Genomic DNA, 19390 nt, shown 5'->3' on the forward strand with positions numbered 1-19390 from the left:
GGGTGCCATGAAGGAATTGACTTGATGTTATGAGAATATGTAGCAAAGACCTGGCCTGGTAGGGGGAAGAAGTGCCGGGGAGGGGTTCAGTAAAGCAGTGCTGGAGCTCATCTCTGAGAGGTGAGTAGGAGGGAACCAGGTACGGGGTTGTCCAGGCAGGGGACCAGGCTTGCGCTCTGTGTTCACTGTGGTTGCCATTTCTGTTCAGAAGAAAGGTGGATGCAGAGAAGAGGAGGGGGTCCTTTCTCATTAATTTAACAAGCATTTGTGGGCACCTCTCTTTGTGCATGGGCAAGGGACGACAATGAGACAGTTCTGGCATGGGGAGGGCACTGATAGTGGGACAGGCAGGCTGACAGGTACTGGTCTCTCTGGGCTGCAGCCTAGTAAGGAGGCTGGAATTATGGCTTTTGTAGCTGATACCTGTCGGTTCCACATTTAGGTATCAGGCATCTGCCTTTTCATGGGGTCCATTCCTCAGGGGAAGCCTGAATTACTTGGCTGTGGCATACAGCCGCCCATGCTCCAAAAGTCAGGATCAGGTATGAACCCATTATAAGCAGCGTTGGTTTTATTTATCTTTTGTCTTTGGTGGGGGATAAGGTGGTGAAGAGAGGGGAGACCAGGAATAAGTGAGGATGAGAAATGGGAGAGCAAGCCAGAGCTGGTGAAGTCAGACCTCCAGACCAGTGAGGAAGATGGTGACCTCTGTTTGTATCTGGTCCTGAGGGGTGGCCCCTGAGGACTGACTCAGAAGCACAGGTAGGGGCCACTGTCTGGAGAAATGAGCAATAAGGTACCTTAGGGAAGTCCAGAGCAGTTACCAGGATTATTTTAAAATTATTAATAACAAGAAGGTACCTTAAGGAAGTCCAGAACAATTATCAGGATTATTTTAAAATTATTAATAACAAGAAGGTACCTTAAGGAAGTCCAGAACAATTACCAGGATTATTTTAAAATTATTAATAACAAGAAGGTACCTTAAGGAAGTCCAGAACAATTATCAGGATTATTTTAAAATTATTAATTATTTTTAAACAGCATTTATTTTAGATTTTATTTGTTTATTTAATTCAGAGAGAAAGTGAATCAGCAACAGAGAATGTAAGCAGGGGAAGGGGCGGAGGGAGAGGCAGACTCCCCACTGAGCAGGGAGCCTGATGTGGGGCTTGATCCCAGGATCCAGGCAGGTCTGAAGGCAGACGCTTTGACCGACTGGACCATCCAGGTGCCCCTACTTTGTTCACTTAATTATAAAAATAAATCATGCTTAAGGCAGAAAATTTGGAAAATTTTGGGAAGTACATAAAGAAATGCCTGTATTCTATCATGAAAACGTCAGAACCAGATGCGGTAGCATGTGTAAAGAGTCTTGCATCTCTCAGGTACCCAGTGTACGATAATACTGTTACAATGTTGAGGCAGAGTCAGCCCTTTGGCTCTGATAATGAGGCATTTATCTTAAGGGATAAAATGTAGAAGAAATTACTTTATAATCAGCCTTTTATAATGTATGTTTATTGGAGGGGACGGAAATAGCTCTTCCTTACTCCATCATGAGAATGAGAAGGTGAAGAATCCTGAAGATTCATGAGAATGTTTTGTAGGATTTGATGTCAACTCTCTTTTTTTTTTTTTTTTTTTTTTTTTAAATCAAGTACCAGGGTGCCTCCTAACCCCTGTGCTCCCTGATCAGTTACCCATACTGAGCACAGAGAACTCTGGGGGGTGGGGAGTGTTTGCTGCCCACAGACCTCATTTTTGTCTGTTCCTCTACTATTGATCTGTTAGAATTGTTTATAAATTTACTGATCACATCAATGTTTTATTTAGGTGCTTTCTTTGTGAATCACTTACGTACACAAACATTCACCCCAGCATTGTCCTTAAACCACAGAAGATCTGGTTTTAAAGATGTCACTTTCCGGCTTGTGGCCTCACCCCGTGTTTAATGGGCTTCTCTCTAAAGACGGCAGCCAGGGCGTAGTGTTATGTTCTTGGCTGCCTGCCCACAGGCAGTAACCAGACTCCAGGAATAAGCTCTGATTGAGGCATACCTGTAAACATCGGACACGGGCAGTGTCCAGAGAGTCAGTGGGAGGGAAACAGCAGGCAGCTGCCGTGAGGTGGAAAGGGAATCATGGTGGAACAAGAGACTGGAGATGCTGTACACTTGGGGCTGTCCCATTCCCTTTCGAGGTCTCCGTTTCTTTGCCTGTAAAATAAGGAAGTTAGACTAGCCCAGCTCCGAGATTCCTAATGACCTGGAGCTGAAAGTCAGATTTGTGAGCCAGAAGTACTATGCTGATTATATTAAAGCCTCGGGAAGCAGTGAGTGTTCGCTTTCTAATCAGTCGTTATGCTGCACATACTGGTTTTAGCACTTCTCTATGTTGTACGTTTCCAGGTATTTAAAAGTATAATTTAAAAGATACCAAAGGGAATGAGTTAGTGGTCTAAAGGAAGGAATCAAAAGAGTAAGAGTTGCATCTTAAAGGGATGCCCTTGGTTATGTTCAGATTGAAGGAAAAAACAGGCTAGCCTGTAAGGTCAAGGGCAGGGGACTGTTTAGGTAGAAGGAGAGATGAGAGAATAAAGAGAGAGATGATTTTTTGGAGGGAAGAAGAGTCATTTGGTCGTGTTAAGGAAAGGCAGGAATTTTGAAGTGTAGTTGGGGAGAGTTGGGACCCACTGGATGGAGTGAAAAAAAAAAAATGCTAGTGACCTTCAAGAGAGTCTTCCTATTGAGCAGTCAGAGAAAAAGCTTGATTTAGAGAGATTGAAGAGAGACCATGAAGCACTGGAAGTGAAACTTAAACACTTGTGGTTTGCCGTGGCTGGTAAGAAGCAGCTTAAGAGCAAGAGGACAGTAGTCTGCTGGGCAGAAGAGCAGCTAAGTGGAGTGGTTGGTAGAATGGTGTTGTGTGGGGTTTTTTTTTGTTGTTGTTGTTGTTTTAAGATTTTATTTATTTATTTGACAGAGATTACAAGTAGATAGGCAGGCAGAGAGAGGAAGGGAAGCAGGCTCCCTCCTGAGCAGAGAGCCTGATTCGGGCTCCCAGGACCCTGGGATCATGACCTGAGCCAAAGGCAGAGGCTTTGACCCACTGGGCCACCCAGGTGCCCCTAGAATGGTGTTTTTAAGGGCAGTGAGAATTGTGTCTGTTAGATAGCTGCACAGAAGGAGCTAGTAGAGAGGGAAAGTGATAGGTGTAGGATAGTGAGGTGAGTACAGCTTGGACTTTGCATGGAGTTTAGCTGCCTGGGCTCCACTCCCAGATCTTCCCGTCTTAACTGAGTGACCTTGGTCAAATTACATAACCTCCTCAAATCTCCATTAAGTTGCCTATAAAATGAGGATGATAAACTGTATCTTGTCGAGGTATCCTGAGGTCACAGATTGAAAGCACTTGCAGCAGTGCTGGTGTGGGCACAATAAAATGGCAGAGGAGGCAGGTGGTGATCAGGGACCACAGGACTCAGGGCTGAGGTTGTGGGGCTACACCACTCCCGCAGTGACTGAAGATGCCCAGGTCAGCACAGGTCCTGAGACACATATCACTTTCTGATGCTTTTTAATTTGTGCCATGGTTTATCCTACAGATTAGTCAGAAGAAGTTGAAAAAATATGAAAAAGAGTATCACACCATGAGGGAACAGCAGGCCCAACAAGAAGACCCTATCGAGCGATTTGAGGTTTGTTTGCTTTTGGCCTGGGTCAGTGTGAAGATCTTCCAGCCTTTCATTTCCTATAATCATGCATGTAACTAGGTTTGCTGAGTTCTTTTAAAAATTCAGATCCATTGTTTGTAGGTTCAAGTTTCAGTTTGAATTTGCAAATAAGAAAGTAAGATCTGTTGTGCTTTAAACCAGCTGCCTGGGTTGTCACAGTACAGTGGCCGTTCGTCACGGTTAATCAGAAGTAGCTGCTTGGCAAGGTCGCTGGGGCCAGTTAAGTATTTCTGGTCAGAGAAAGAAAAGAAGAAATTGTTGCTTGCTAGCACATTAGGACCAGCCACTCCTTCCATTACTTCCATGAGGGTTAGCCATGAGAAATTATCATCTCCATCTGATTTTTACATGTCTGTAACTGGTTTCTTTCTACCCTTCAGCGGGAGAACCGGCGTCTACAAGAAGCTAACATGAGGTTGGAACAGGAAAATGATGACTTAGCCCATGAGCTGGTGACCAGCAAGATTGCTCTGCGGAAGGACCTGGATAACGTGAGTCTAACAGGGCCAAAGGGATGGATTATTTTGAAACTCTCAGCTTCTCCCTTTATCATGTACGGTCCTTGAGTCACAGTATCTGTCGTCCTAGTGTATCACCTGTAAAGTGTCCCTCTTGTAAAATCATTTGTTTGTGTCACTGTTGCTTCCCTCCTTTTCCTTCAGGGGTTTTCTGGTAAGCCCTCCTTCCCACACACTCTTCTCTTGTTCTAGAGGCCGTCCCTGAACTCCTTTCCCAGCACTGTTTGATGCCAGGCCTTTTGACTAATTCTTAGGCTCCCACAATTGGCAGTAGCATTTAATCATTATCCTTTACTTATCTTCCCTCAGAAGAGATTTTGTTATCCTGCATAATAGATGCCTGTGGAGTAAGCACGCTGGTTGTCAGGAAGCTCTGGGCCTGACGGCTTGCGACTTCACTGGTAATCTCAGCTGGAGGCTGTTCTTTCTTTGCTCCTCCTAATCTTAAAAAGTTCAAGATGACGGCTTTCCTGGCAGGGTGTTTGTCCACTTTCTGTGCTAGCGGCCTCCCTTTGAAAATGTGTGGTCTTTCATTCATCGTTTAGGTCAGAAGTTGGCAAACTTCCGCCTTGATGGGATGGATAGTAAATATTTTAGGCTTTGTGGGCCAGATGGTCTCTGTGGCAACATCAAACCCTGCCATTGGCACAGAAGTGGCCGTAGACAATAAGTAAAGGAATGAGTGTGGCTGTGTTCCAATAAAACTTTATTTACAAGAGTAGGTAGAGGCTGGACTTGGCACATAGACTGTAGTTTGCCAACATCTGACTCATATATTTCCCTGTCAGACTCCTAAGACTACTCTTCTGCTCATTGGTTACCTAAGGTTCTAGATAGAGGCTCAGGCTGTTAAGGGCTTATAGGGGACTTGCGGGATGTGTTGAACCCCATAAGATCTGTGAACTTCACAAGGTCCTTGGCATCCACCAAATGTGTAGGAAAATACCGTGTTCTGTATTTCTTTGAAAGTCTGTGCTTTCATTAGATTCTCAAAGTGTTCACACGTCAGATGAAAAGAGAGCAAGATGGCAGTATCTACCAGTTTTTGTTTTCTTTAGAAATAGAGTTGTGGAGGGGCACCTGGGTGGCTCAGTGGTTTGGGCCTCTGCCTTCGGCTTGGGTCATTATCTCAGGGTCATGGGATCGAGCCCCGCATCGGGCTCTCTGCTCAGTGGGAAGCCTGCTTCCCCCCCTGTCTCTCTGCCTACTTCTCTGCCTACTTGTGATCTCTCTCTGTCAAATAAAAAAATAAAATCTTAAAAAAAAAAAAAAAGAAATAGAGTTGTGGAGTAAACAGTTTTGAGTAGACTTTTTTTTTTTTTTTTTTAAAGATTTATTTATTTGAAAAAAGAATATTTGAGAGAGAGTGCGGAGCAGGGGAGAGGTGGGGGAGGCAGAGGAAGAAGGAAGGAGAGCCGGACACTGGGCTCAGGCTTACAACCCTGAGATCACAACCTGACCCAAAACCAAGAGTTGGACGCTTAACAACCTCACCACCCAGGCGCCCTGAATAGACCCGTATTCTAATACCAGCTACTGTCCTTTCAAGTACAGCAAAAGGTGGGAAGGTGGAATATTAGCTGTGTCCCCAGGCACAAGGAGAACACCATGACTTGGTGAATGTGAAAAGCACCACCAAACACAGCCAGCCTCAGGCCGCGCTGATTCCTTCTGCTTGTCAGCTGCGCCTCGCTGCGTGTGACTAAGAAGGAGGCTTTTTCCACTTTGGAAGGGAGGCAGTTTCCAGGTCATTAGTCCTCAGTAACCGGAACTAGGAGCTCTCACTGTTTATTAGTTCACCACAGTCTGGCCCTCAGGTTCGAGTCCCCACCTTCCAGTGCAGAGTCCCAGCATGCGCTCTGTTCTTGGTAGGAATGCTCTAGAAGTCGTCCCCTCCTGTTCAGGCCTTTCTGCCCAGTGCGTGGAGGGAGGCGGCTGACTGTGAGCAGCAACCACTGAAGCCAGACCACAGTGCGCCCCGAAAGTGGCTCCCCAGCAGCTGGGGATCGTGCAGAAAGGAGGTGAAAAAGACAAAAGAAAAGGGGTCCTGGATAGGAGCTTTGTGTTCAAAAAAATTGTAGGAAGAGGCAACTTGAGCGAAGACCCCAGGTGGATGTTTAGTGTGAGCTGCTGCACTGTCCCCTGCCAGGCCCAGCGGTCACACTGATGTCCCCTCTTGCAGGTGGGCACGGATTCTCATGTTCTCGAAGTCTGCTCCTAAATGGTGTAAACTTTTTTTGCAAGTTGCCTTATCTTGACACAGTAAAGAGCTAGGTTCTTTAACCTTCCTGATAACCAGGAGTGAGAAATAGTCAAAATAATGTGAATTCCCTTTTCCTGATGTTCTTTGTGATCGGCACTGTCAGAAGCTCTTGGCTAACATCTAGTATCTCTTACCCTTGCCTCAGCCTTGTGAGGAGGGTTACATGAGCCCCACGGATGGATGAGGATTTTTGTAACAATCATGAACTTGAGATGCAAAGAGAGATGGAGGCACCGTGGAGAAAGCAGAGCCAGGAATCTAGCCCAGGTCTGACTGATTGGAATGCCCCAGGCTTGTCTACAATGCCCTGCTGTCTCCAAAATAAATATGGAATAGGAAGCTGCGATTTGGTGTCATAACTACATCAGAAACATAGATAGTGACACACAACAAGCAAACGTTTTCTGAGCACTTACTGAGTTCCAGGCGTTGCTCTAAGAGCTTTTGTGCTCAAAACAACCCATGTCATGTCAGAGGTACAATATGATCCCTGTTTTACTGATGAGGAAACTGCGGTATAGCGTGACATTTCAGATTAAAACCCAGGTGGCCTGACACCAGAGCTCACACTCCTAACTCGGCTCAGAGGAGCAGGGCCCCTCCTCCTCTTAGGGCTCAGGAATTTCAAACTGGGGTCTCTTCCTCCAGCCGGCTACTATGGTGCTGAGAAGATACACCTTGCCCATAGTAGGCTTGGAGTCCCTTTCCAAGTCTTTCTCTTGTTCCTTTAGAATTATCACTGAAAGTCAGCTAGGTTCTCAAGCGAGGGGAATGGGGTCCTCTCACCCCCTTTTTTTGTTTTTGGCCTTCGGGGACTCAGGTTTTTTTGGTTTTTTTGAGAGAGCGTGCACAAGTGGGGGAAGGGACAGGGAGAGAGGGACAAGCAGACTCCCTGATGAGTGGGGAGCCCAATGTAGGGCTCGATCCCAGGACCCAGAGATCATGACCTGAGCCACCCAGGTGCCCTTTCAGTCAGGTTTTGAAAGAAATTCATTATTTCCAGCTTTTCCCTTTTTGTATCCCAGAGTAAAACTCTGGTGTGTGCCTTACCAGGTTTCCAGAACACTCTGAATTTTCAGTTGATGTTTTATGTCACTTTTGTTACACAGGAGATTGCTAGTTAGCCACAGAGACTCTAGGTGAGCCTAGCCATGCTGTCGCCTCTATGAAACAGGAGTCCTGCCCAGACCTAACACTGCACGAGGTCCCGTTGCATAGGGCCAGCAGGACCATACCTGAGTCCCCTCTGGCACACTCTCTAAACTGAGGGTAATCAAGGTGAGGGAAATACTCAGGAGCCCACCCGCTGAGATTTACAGTCTGGCTACACCCTAGATCTGAGACCGTGGACAGCTGGCAAACCTTTCCTGAATGAATTACTTTGGCTTCTTTATCAAAAATCGATTGTATGGATGGTCTCCTCAATTCCATGCCTGCTCCATTGATCTTTATGTGTATCCTCATGCTAACAGCACGGTCTCAATCACTGTAGCTTTACAATCTGAAAATCAGGTCATGGGAGTCCAATAACTTTGTTTTTCTTTTTAAAAGAATAGTTTGGCTATTCTGTCATTTGCATTTCTATGTAAGTACTAGAATCAGTTTGTCAACTTCTAGAAATAAAAGCTTCTGGGATTTTGAGTGGAGGTGCATTGAACCTGTCAGCTTGGGGAGAATTATCATCTGAATAATAATTGAACTTTCCAATCCATGAATAGGTTATAATTTTCATTTATTTGGGTCTTTTTCAGTTTTAGCATCGTTCTTTAGTTTTCACTTCGCAAGACTTACACATTTTTTTAATTTATTGTAAAGGATATTGTGTTTTCCAATTGTTTATTGCTAGTCCTTAGAAATAAAATTGATTACATGACCTTCTGTCCTATGACCCTGCTGAATTCACTTACAATTATAGTAGCTTTTTGGTTTACTATCTATAGCATTTTCCATGTACACAGTCAGTTCATCTCTGAATAAAGACAGTTTACTTCCTTTCAAGTCTTTTGTGCCATTTTCTTTTCCTTGCCTTCCTGCACCGACCAGGATCTTCAGAACAATGTTGAATGGAAAGAGAGGGCACCATCGCCTCCAGCCATCCCCTGTGAGGTTTTCCTAGATCAGTTTGAGGAAGTTCTCCTTTCTTCCTCTGCACTGAGCTTTGTTGTGATGGGTGTTGAGTTTTGTCAGATGCTCTTCCTGCATCTGTTGACGTGGTTACTTGCTGTTTCTCCTAATTCTGTGAATATGGTGATGTAATTTGAGTTTTCAATGTAAACCAACCTTTGCCTCCTTAGAAAACTTGGGGTTTCCTTTTTTTCCTTAAGATTTTTATTTGTATTAAAATTTTTGTGTTCATGAGGAATATCTTGTCTGGAGTTTCCCTAACATTTTATCTTGTTTTGGTGTCAGAGTAATGATGGCATTCTTAAATGAACTGGGACGTGTTCCCTCCTGTTTGCTTAAGGAATTTATGTAGGGTTATTCCTTGACTAAATCTTTGATTCCCCAGTGATGCCATGTGGGCCTGGAATTTTCTTGGGAAATTACTTAATTATGAATTCAGTTTATTTCCAGATACAGGAATTTTCTAATTCTTGTCTCTGTTTTCATAATTGTGTCTTTCAGGTAACTTCATCATTTTAGTTGAAGGTATTGGTATAGTTATTTTTATTTCCTTACTCTTTAAATGTTTATAGGATCTGTTGAGATACTCTTTCATTCCAGATATGAGTAATTTGTGTCTTTTCTCCTTTTTCCTTAATCTGACTAGGAATTTATCAGGTATGTTGGTTTCTTCAGAATACAGTTTTTGGTTTTTTTTTTCTCTCTTTGTTTTGTTTCATCGATTTCTGCTTTTTGTTATTTTTTTTTTTGTAACTTTATTTTTGGTTTAATTTTTTCCATTTCCTAGCTGATCTTTTTTTTTTTTTTTTTAAATTATGTATTTTAGAGAGAGAGAAAGAGCAAGCTCACATGCGGTGAAGAGGGACAGAAGGAAAGAGAGAGAAAGAATCTCAAGCAGACTCGCCTCTGAGCGCAGAGCCAGACTTGGGGCTTGATCCCATGACCTGGGATCATGACCTGAGCTGATATTAAGAGTTAGACACTTAACCGACTGAGCGACCCAGGCACCCCTGCTCTTTTTCTAGCTAATCTTAAAAAGAAAGATCATTAATTGATCATTAATTCTAGACCCTGTTTTTCTAAAATAAGCATTTAAAGTGATAACTCTCCCTGAAGCAATGTTTCAGCTGCATCCCACACTTGCTGATATTCTGATATATTAAGTTTTTATTTTCATTCAGTTCTCACTGGTTTTTCCTTGACCTGTGAATTGATAAGTGGTGTGTTGTTTAATTTTCAACTATTAGGGATTTTTCCCACAAATCAATCACTTTCTTTTTTCTTTTCTTTTTTTTTTTTTTTGAGCAAGAACAAGTGGAGGGGAAGGACAGAGGGAGTGGGACACAGGGCCCAATCCCAGGTCCCAGGACCTGAGCCAAAGGCAGACGCCTAACCAACTGAACCATCCAGGTGCCCCTCCCAGAATTTGTTCTATTGTTACTTCATAATTTAATTCACTTGTGATCAGACTACGTATCCTTTCTGGTTTTAATCCTTTTGAAACATATTCATGCTTATTTTAGGGCCTCTACCTTAGGATCTATTTGGGTGCATGTCTATTTGCAGGTGAAAAATGTGTGTGTTGTGTTGTTATGGGTGCAGCGTTCTATAAATGTCAGTTTGGTCAAGTTGGTTGAGTATTATTGAAATCTTCCATGAATATACTGGTTTTCCTTCTCCACTTCTGTTGCTTACTGAGAGGACAGTGAAGAAGACTCTAATTGTGCATTTATTTCACCTTTCAATTATGTTAGTTTTTGTTCCCTGTAATTTGAACTTATTTATACATTTCAGATTATTACAGTTTCTCAGTGGAGCAAGTCGTTTATTGTTATGAAATGTCCCTCTTTGTCCCTAGTGGTATTCTGCTTTGAAATCTATTTTGATATTAATAGTCACTCCAGCTTTCGTGGTATTGCCTAGTATACATCCTTTTCCATCCTTTGACCTTTAATTTATTCCTGTCTTTATAGTTAAAACTGTTTTTTTGTAGCCAGCATGTAGTTGGGTCTTGATTATTTTATTTAGTCTGATAATCTTTTAATTGGAATGTTTAGACCATTTACATTTAATGTAAATATTTATATGGTAGATTTAAGTCTGCCACCTTGCTTATTGTTCTCTATTTGTTGCATTTGCTTTTTCTTTCTCCTTTTCTGCCTCCTTTGGTTTAAAGATTTTTTTTTTTTTTTTTTAAGTAATCTCTACACCCAACATGGGGCTTGAAATCACAGCCCAGAGATCAACATTTGCACACTCTTCCAGCTGAGCCAGGCAGGCACCTCTCTGTCTTCTTTGGTTTAATTGGGTACTTTCATGTTTTCAGTTTATCTCTGCTATTACCGTATGAGCTACTTCAGAGCTTTCCTATTTCTAGGCCTCTGCCCCCCAGCTTCCAACCACCTCAGCATCCCTGGTCCCTTAACTCTGCTTCCTTGACCTTTTGAGACATGCTCTGTTTGGAACCCTTCACCCTCCTTCTTAGGCCAGAATGTGTCCCTAGGTAGAAACCCAGGGTGATAGTGGGACTCATCTTGTTTTCTTTCTCCCAGGAACCACAGTTCTGCATGTATTGTTTTCACTGTCTGAAAACAGTAGTTTCATACACTTTGTCCAGTTTTTTGCTTGCAGTGGGAGGATAAATCTGGTTCCTGTTAGTCCTTCATGAGAAGTGGAAGTCAGGATTTGTGTTTATATAATCTCCAGATGCTCCCTCTTCATATGCTCATGCAGATAGAGTGCAGGGAGTATGGTGCCCTGAGGGGACACTGGTTAGGCCAGTCTAGTAACTTCTGTGCACCTCCCACTTACACAGCCTTGAGAGTCATCAGCTCTTGGAGAGATGGCACAAATACTGGACTTAATGTCACACCACCGGGTTGCAGATTATAGCTCTGCTATGTGCGCCATGAGAGCTTGAGGGCAACCAGGGTGTGCAGGGAAGACTTGACTTCAGAGACGCAGTTCGTAACCTAGCTCTTTCACACTCCTCAGAATTCCTACTGTGATAGTAATGCTGAGTGACCGAGTGAACGTACGTGTGCTCAGGCTCCAGAGCACTGCTCAGGAGATGGTAAGGGAGTCCAGGGAGAGAGGAGAAAGATTGAAGAAAAACCAATCTGTAACAGGATTTAGTTCTCCTCACTAGATATTTCCTCTGTTTTTCGGTTCTCATTTCCTTTCATTGTTTCTTGGGTTAGAGGTAGAGAAGGAGCTGACAGGCCACAGCCCAGACAGGACAGGCCTTAACTAACTCTAAGACCCCACTTAACTGCACACATGTGCAACTTGCCATAATGCATGGTCTTTTGAGGTCACGTTATCAAGCCATCCTCCGCTCTCCGCATAAGACCCCAGCTCTGCCGCTCCTGCTCCTCCCAGAGAAGATACTTCAGAGCAAGTGTGATGTGGTGTAAAGTGTAGGGGCTCCGTGACACCTCTTCAGCTAGTGACATCAGAAACACTGTTTAATTTCAGAAACTGTTTAATCCACCTCCATTCATTGTTAAAAAGAGGGCTGTGTATAAGGAGCTGGCAGAGACTCTCTGTCTGATGCTGTGGAGCTCTAGGAGCTTTGGCCCTGTTTCTGTGGCTGCGCTCTGATGTGCTCATCGTCGGTTATCCGTGGAATGCCAAGTGTCAGGGACTCCTGCGTCAGGCATCAGTGTCTCATTTTCACTTAGGTCGCCAGATCTGCCCACCAGACCTTCGCATGTTTTCAAAAAGAACTGGGGTGTGGCCATTTCAGATCATGGAAAGTGAGTGCCAGGAAAGAGGCGGCCTCCTTTATCACGTGATGAGAATGAAATGTAGACCTTGTTTGAGGAAGCAGAGGAAATACTGAGTCTTGGGGAAGAAAACCAGGATTTATTATTACTGTTAGTGGTCATGACCACTACCTTTTATTGAGTGTGTACTGTCTGCTAGGTGCTGTGCTGGGTCCTTCCTGTGCCGTATCCCTCAGATGACAAGCCCAAAGCTCAGAAAGAGTCTCAGTGACTAGTCCAAGTGGCACATGGTCAGAGAACGATGGGGGCTGAGCCCAGGCTGTCTGATGCCAAAGGCTGAGCTTCTAACCACTGTCCCACATGATGTCTGTGCAAGAGCCTGGGCCAGGCAGTCTCCGTGTGACCTCTGGCATCTTTCCACTCTCTGGCTCACTTTCTCTGTCACATTAAAACGGGATTGTCCTGAGCAATTCAAATCCCATCTGGTTCTCAGTTCTTGTTCTATGACAGTGTCTTTTACATGTTTCAGGCTGAAGAGAAGGCAGATGCACTCAATAAGGAGTTGCTTATGACTAAACAAAAGTTGATTGATGCTGAAGAAGAGAAAAGACGGCTGGAAGATGAGTCTGCTCAGGTGAGGGGAGCTCTGCCCCTCCCACGCGCCTCTGTGTCTTGTCCGTGCCTGAGAGTCTCGAGTCCATCTGGCAGCTTCCTATTGGCACTGGGGAACCATAGACAGCTGGCTTCAGTTTCTCTCCCAAGGCTTTTTCTAGTTACTGTGTAAAGTGTAATAGTTAATAATTGGGGCGTAAGAGGAGACACTGGGGCAGAGCCCATCCTTCCTTGGGACAAGAGAAATTCCTGTGTGTCAGCAACTGAATGTGATGAAGAGAGTTAGCATTTCTGCAGAAGGAAAACAGACATGATGTCTGACTCTTCCCCTACCTGTCCCCTGGCATCTCCCACACAGAGCAGACTCTGGAAAGCCTGTCTTGAGCCAGCTCTCCACAGTCACTGGGGACACAGTATGCTGCATACCCTGCAGGAAGCCCTTTCTTCCCCCCGTGGTTCTCCATGATGGTGACACTCTCTGGTCTCTGGTAGGATGGCCTGAGCTGAGAGACGATGAAGCCCTGTCTCTGTTCCAAAGACACAGCAATCCTCTGATGAGCTTTAGTCCGTTGGGTCTGTGCTGCCTCCTCAGCTCAAGTTCACAGGCAAGGAGGAACCTTAGCAAAAGCCCCACTCCAAAATGGGGTTTGATCTTTTGGGAGTTTTGACTTTTCTCTCCCTCTCCTGGCATCGAGACCACGTGGTTGAAATGCAGCCCTGCCAGAGTAGTCAGGTACTTTTTAGAAAGCCCAGAACGAAGCAGCCAGTGCCAGGGCTTTATATTTCCCTTAAAACATTCACTTTTCCTTTTCCTTTTTTTTTTTTTTTTTTTTAAATGTGTGCAGTTAAAAGAAATGTGTCGTCGGGAACTTGACAAAGCAGAATCTGAGATTAGAAAAAACAGTTCTATCATTGGTGACTACAAGCAGGTGAGTCTGAGCACCCTCTAAGTGGGCGTGTTTTCTGGAAGCCTGCTTGTCTGGATAAATGTGTCCCCTCCACACCCACCTGCCACCTACACTGACCGGTGACTTCACTGGGCAAGTGACTTCACTGCTTCTCTGCGCTGACACAGAGAAACTATCACTATTTCAGAGATCTGTCGAGAGGATTCCATAAGATCAGGTCTGTAGAGAGCCTGGCATAGTGCCCAGCACTTAAACAGGCATTTAATAAATGAAAGCCACCCTGTCCTTACGGCCTTGTGTTCACACGCGGTTACATGCTGTAGAACCGCTCCTTTCCCTGGCGGGTTGAGTTTTAAGAACGTAACTAAACTGGTCTTGTTCTTTCCTAAATTCGGATCTTGGGCTGGCTCGTGAAGCTGTCAAGTGTCTATAAACCAGAGGCAGCAGAGCAGGGGAGCCTGGGCTCGTCCTCCCACCGCGCGCCCTTGGCCACTCCGCTCCGCCGTAGAATTCCTCCCAGGCCCAGCTTCTGCACGACATTGCTCACGAGATTGTCACTTTGTTTGTTTCTTCAGATTTGTTCTCAGTTAAGTGAACGACTGGAGAAGCAGCAGACAGCTAATAAAGTGGAAATTGAGAAAATTCGGGTAAGTTTTCCTTTACCAAAGAGCTTCTGTTCTGTACCAGCTAGCTCATTGTGCTTTGCTCAGCCCCAGAGATTTTGGGAAGGGGGTGGTTTACTTGGATTTCAAAAGTGAGAGAAGCTTGCATGTACCTGACAAGGGGCCAGTCGTGGCCTGGCTCTGGGGCTGAAAACTAACACTCTCCTGGTTTCCTCTGGAAGGGGGTACGACACAACCCGGGAGCTCTGGTTTTAGATCTCGAAATACAAATGCCCTTTTCCTCAGTAACATCGTCTGGATGACGTGACTGTCACAAAAAGTGACCCGAGATTGCAGATGTCAGTAGAGCAGGTGATCTCTGAGGCGCTGTGTGGGTGAAGGAGGCCTGCTGGCGGCGGTTGAGCTCAGGCTAGGGGTGCAGAGGTCAGGACCCTGTGGTGTCGCTGTCACTCCCCTCGTTGTGTAAAATGAGGGCACTCAGCTCCCTCTCTGGGCTCAATCCCTTATAATGGATCCAAATCCAATGAGGACTTTCAGTTTTTAATGTCTCGGTTGCCCATTCAGGGGCTTTTATAATTTGGTGCATTTTTTTTTTTTTTTAATTTTAAAAAAAGTTTTTTTGGAGGATTTTATTTGTTTGAGAGAGCGAGCAAGAGTGCACATGAGCGGTGGGGGAGGAGCAGAGGGAGAAAAGCAGGCTTCCTGACACGCGGGGCTCATTCCAGAACCCTGAGATCATGACCTGAGCCAAAGGCAGACGCTTCACCGACCGAGCCACCCTGGCAGCCACTGCGCTCCGTAAGCCGCTTCGGTAGTAGAGTGCTCGTCAGATTATCCCAGGACGAGTAACTTGCTAAAGGATGAGGGTGGGAGAGTTCTGGGCTCATGGCCTTACTCACACACGTCACCGTTTTACCTGGAACAAGACCTGGCCTCCATCCGAAGCAGTGTTTAACTAGCAGTGGTAATTTCTTTTAAGGTAATTTATTACTAATTTATCATGTGATTCTAAAACTAGCAGTGCTCATTGCAGAAAATTTTGAAAATAAGAGTAAGAAAATAAGCCCTTATATTGCCCGTAGATAATATCGTGATTAACATGTTGGTGTATGTTCTTTCAGCGCTCATTCTGTTTCTTTCAGTAAACAAAATGCTAGTCTTTCTAAGATACACATTTTTTTCATGTTTGCATCCTGAAATTGGGACATATTTTATAACTGATGGCCTTCTAAAGTGGTGTAACTGGGGGTACCCGGGCGGCTCAGTCAGACAGGCATCCAGCTCTTGATTTTGGCTCGGGTCTCAATCTCAGTGTTGTGAGATCGAGCCCCGTGTGAGCCCCATGTCGTCTGTGCTGGGGTGGAGGCTGCTTGGGATTGTCTCTTCCTCTCCCTCTGCCCTTCCTCTCTCTCTCATAATAAAGTGGTTTAATTGGCAGAATATTTTCTTAGAGGAACATGAAATGACGTTTCTCCCAGTCAGGGACATCTTATTTTAATGAAGTGTGGTGTCTATTTGTAACCGTGCTTTACAGACATTTCTGTGTCCTGGTTCACTCAGCATTTAACCATTTTACCATGTTATGAAAAATTCCGCACTTTGTAGAGGCTGCCTACGTACTTCATTGTATAGATGCAGCCCTGCATATATTGAATTTTCTCGCAGTGGTTGGATAGTTAATCTCCCCCATTATTTCTCTGTCTCTGATTCTGCAGTGAAAAATCTTTGTACATAAATCTTCAGTCACCACCGCATCTTCCCTTTTTTAACCAGGGTTCCTTGGAAGTGAGATGACCAGACCAAGATCTAAGAATGTTCTAATTGATCTTAGTGTAGGATGCTGCATGGCTTTCCCACTCGGGTGTCTGCCAGTTCCCAAGGGAACAGCTTCTCGGGAGCCGGGGTGCTCAGGCCTGCAGCCGGCTGTCGGCTCCCCAGAAAGGACGGACCCACATCTTCGGGCCGGGCTGCTTCTCCTCGCCTGTTCACATCTGACTTTCCCTTTCAGCAAAAAGTGGACGACTGTGAGCGCTGCCGGGAATTTTTCAACAAAGAAGGTCGCATAAAGGGCATGAGCTCCGCGAAGGAAGTTTTAGATGAGGACACAGACGAAGAGAAGGAGACGCTGAAGAACCAGCTGAGAGAGATGGAACTGGAGCTGGCGCAGACCAAGCTGCAGCTGGTGGAGGCCGAGTGTAAGATACAGGTAAGCGCCGGCCCGCGCCGCAGGCCGCAGACCCCAGAAACGGCCTGCGGTGTGGGATTTTTTTCCCTTTTAAACTTTGGCCATAATCCTTCTAGGAAGAAGCCCATTACTTGTTATTTACCAGGGGGTGTTTGATTAGTATTTGGCCTGTCATGAACTGGACTTTCTCATAATGAGCATTGTCCCGTCAAGCTCGGGATCTTTTCGGTGGAGCAGGGACCTGCTTGGAAATCCCACGGCGCCACCAGCAGCTGTGACGTGGGTTTGTTCTCGGCCTCCTTAACTTCAGGCTCCTCATCTGCGAATGGAGATGACAAGGACCCCATCTGGTGGTTTGCTTTGAAGTCTAAGACAGCACAGAAAGGGCTCGGCACAGTGTCTGAGGACTTCCTCAGTGCCACCTCTTAGTCCCAGCTCCCGTCACTTAACTCGCTCTGTGACTTTGGACGTGTTACTGGTGGATCTGAGCCTCCATTCCTGACGAAGAAATTGCGGCTGCCTTTGGTCATCTTTATCCTGTGTGGCCAATTCCATGAGCGGCCTCATGGAGCGCAGCGTGGGCCCTAAGCGCCGTTTGTGAAAGGGACCGAGTTCAGGACTGAGCTTAGGGCCTGGTCTCCCACATCGCACACATTCACCGGGCATCTGCTCTCTGCCAGGCCCTGTTCTAGGTGCTGGGGTTGCAAAGCTAAGACATGGCTTGTGTGACTGTCCAGGACAATCAGGAAAAGCACCACCAAGGCAGCAGTATGTGAGCTGTGGTCAAAGAATGAACAAGGGTTGCAGCTGCAGAAGAGAGAACAGTGAGCATTCCCGGTGGAGGGAGCGGCATGCGGAGCAGCAGAGGGAGGAGAGGGCCCGCCCAGAGAGGAGTGTCAGAAAGCTAGGGGTGGAGGTGGGTACTGAGCTGGCAAGAGTCTCTGGGTCCGAATCATGAAACACCTCAAATGTCTGGCCTGGGAGTCTAGACTTTAAAAGTCTTTGCTGGAAGAGAATGACACGGTCCCAGCCGGAGCTCTAGCCCGTTCTGCCTGGTGTGTGATAGGTGGACAGGGGAGGGAGGCGCTCGGTCAGGAGGTGGTTTTAATAAATAGACGAGGCAAGAAATGGAGAGGTGTTTACTAGGAATGATCCCAGAACTCTAGGGATTCCGGATCCTTCTATGCCAGTTGGAGACTGGGGGAATTTCCTGAGACCTCTCAGAGTAAATGGGCTGAAGTCTTGTGTTGGCTCAGCTCTGAGGAGGCAGCGTCGTTGACACCGGGGCCGGCACGCTCATGTACGTCGTTCCTCTTGCAGGACCTGGAGCACCATTTAGGCCTTGCCCTAAACGAGGTCCAGGCCGCCAAGAAGACCTGGTTTAACCGAACACTGAGCTCCATAAAGACGGCAACGGGCGTTCAAGGGAAAGAGACTTGCTGAGCGAAGCGGCTGCCTCCAGACACCTTCAGAAAACACGACACCTTTTGTTGCCTTCTTTGGCCAGATGTGTGATTCTGTGACATGTCCCAGGACCAGAATGTACCTAAGTCAGATCCATAGAAGCATGTTGGTAGGTCATTGGACCAGAGCTCATGAAGCAGGCAGCCTCTGGGGTAAGGCTCTCCTAACTGCTGATGCTGACAGGCCTGCTGGCTGAGTGGCGCTCTGCACGCGCGCTGGGAAAGCGTCCTCGGTGTGCGCGCCCGGGCCTCTTCCTGGTGTGGGTCACCACCTCCCCAGCCCAAGGGCTGAGTTGACATTGTCAGAGTTTGGGGATCCTTCAGGCTTTTGGTTTTTTTCTAAACCTTTAATCTTTTTTTTTTTTAATATACATATTATATGTATTGCGGGGTTGGGGGGAGGAGCGGGCAGGGATCAGTAACTCAAATAATTCTTACCTACTTCAGTGCCAGCGTAGGGTCCTCCAGGCAGGCGTGGAGAAGCACTTTGTTTTAAATCGGAGGGTTTCCTGGTTATAGTCGCAGCCGCCTAGTTCTGTTAAACTACACGATGCACGGGTTTGGGGTTTGGCGTTATTCACGTTTCTGATCAATTCTATGCAACTCTCGTAGTTCCTGTTGTTCTTTAGTGTTAGCTGCCGAAACTTCACGGGGCTGGGCTGCGTGACTTGACCGACGTGAGACAGGATTAATCATAACGTGGACAAATCTTATTTTGCTTCATGTGTCGTGTGTGTGTGTGTGTGTATATATATATATATAAAAATATCTTCTCCCAGTGCGCCCAACTGACAGTGTTCAAATCCCAGACCACGACTGATCTGCACAAGCTAATTATTTGGCTACCTGGGCACTTGCTCTCACTCCGGGTTTGTCGGGTTCCCCCTCCTCCTGGCCCTCACAAGGGAAGGAAACGTTCCCTCACTAAAAAGTTCCTAGTGTTTTTGCACAAGGCATCCAAGCAAGAAGGACACTGCACTGTGTGTGTGTGTGTGTGTGTGTTTGTGAAAACGCAGGTGTGGGATGTGCGTGCCGAGGCCCCGTCCTGCTGGCCCGTGTCCCTCCCCAGAGTGTGGCTGCGTGCAGACCTCGTTGTTCAGATGGATTGCAAGTTCTCACTTCAAACCTATGGAATGGAGGTTTTAGCACCTTTAAAAGAGAGAAAAGATCGCCTACTCTTTTAATTTATAAAGCGGTATGCTGACAGCTGGCGTCGAGGGTCTCCTCGTCT

General features: G+C 45.9%; 1 protein-coding gene across 7 annotated transcripts in view; it reads left to right on the plus strand.

Moving 5' to 3' along the window:
* The window catches only part of RABGAP1 (RAB GTPase activating protein 1), a 155494-nt gene extending 136178 nt beyond the window's left edge, over window positions 1-19316 (plus strand). For all 7 annotated transcript variants that reach the window (XM_047699512.1, XM_047699518.1, XM_047699514.1 and 4 more), the window contains 7 exons: window positions 3607-3699; window positions 4116-4226; window positions 12898-13002; window positions 13826-13909; window positions 14464-14535; window positions 16520-16717; window positions 18017-19316. In XM_047699512.1, the coding sequence (XP_047555468.1) occupies window positions 3607-3699; window positions 4116-4226; window positions 12898-13002; window positions 13826-13909; window positions 14464-14535; window positions 16520-16717; window positions 18017-18139 (786 nt within the window). In that variant the 3' untranslated portion in view covers window positions 18140-19316. The remainder of the gene's footprint in view (window positions 1-3606; window positions 3700-4115; window positions 4227-12897; window positions 13003-13825; window positions 13910-14463; window positions 14536-16519; window positions 16718-18016) is intronic.
* The last annotated feature ends 74 nt before the right edge of the window (window positions 19317-19390 follow it).

This window comes from Lutra lutra, chromosome 13 (assembly GCF_902655055.1).
Source record: "Lutra lutra chromosome 13, mLutLut1.2, whole genome shotgun sequence".
In the NCBI taxonomy this organism is placed as follows: Eukaryota; Metazoa; Chordata; class Mammalia; order Carnivora; family Mustelidae; genus Lutra; species Lutra lutra.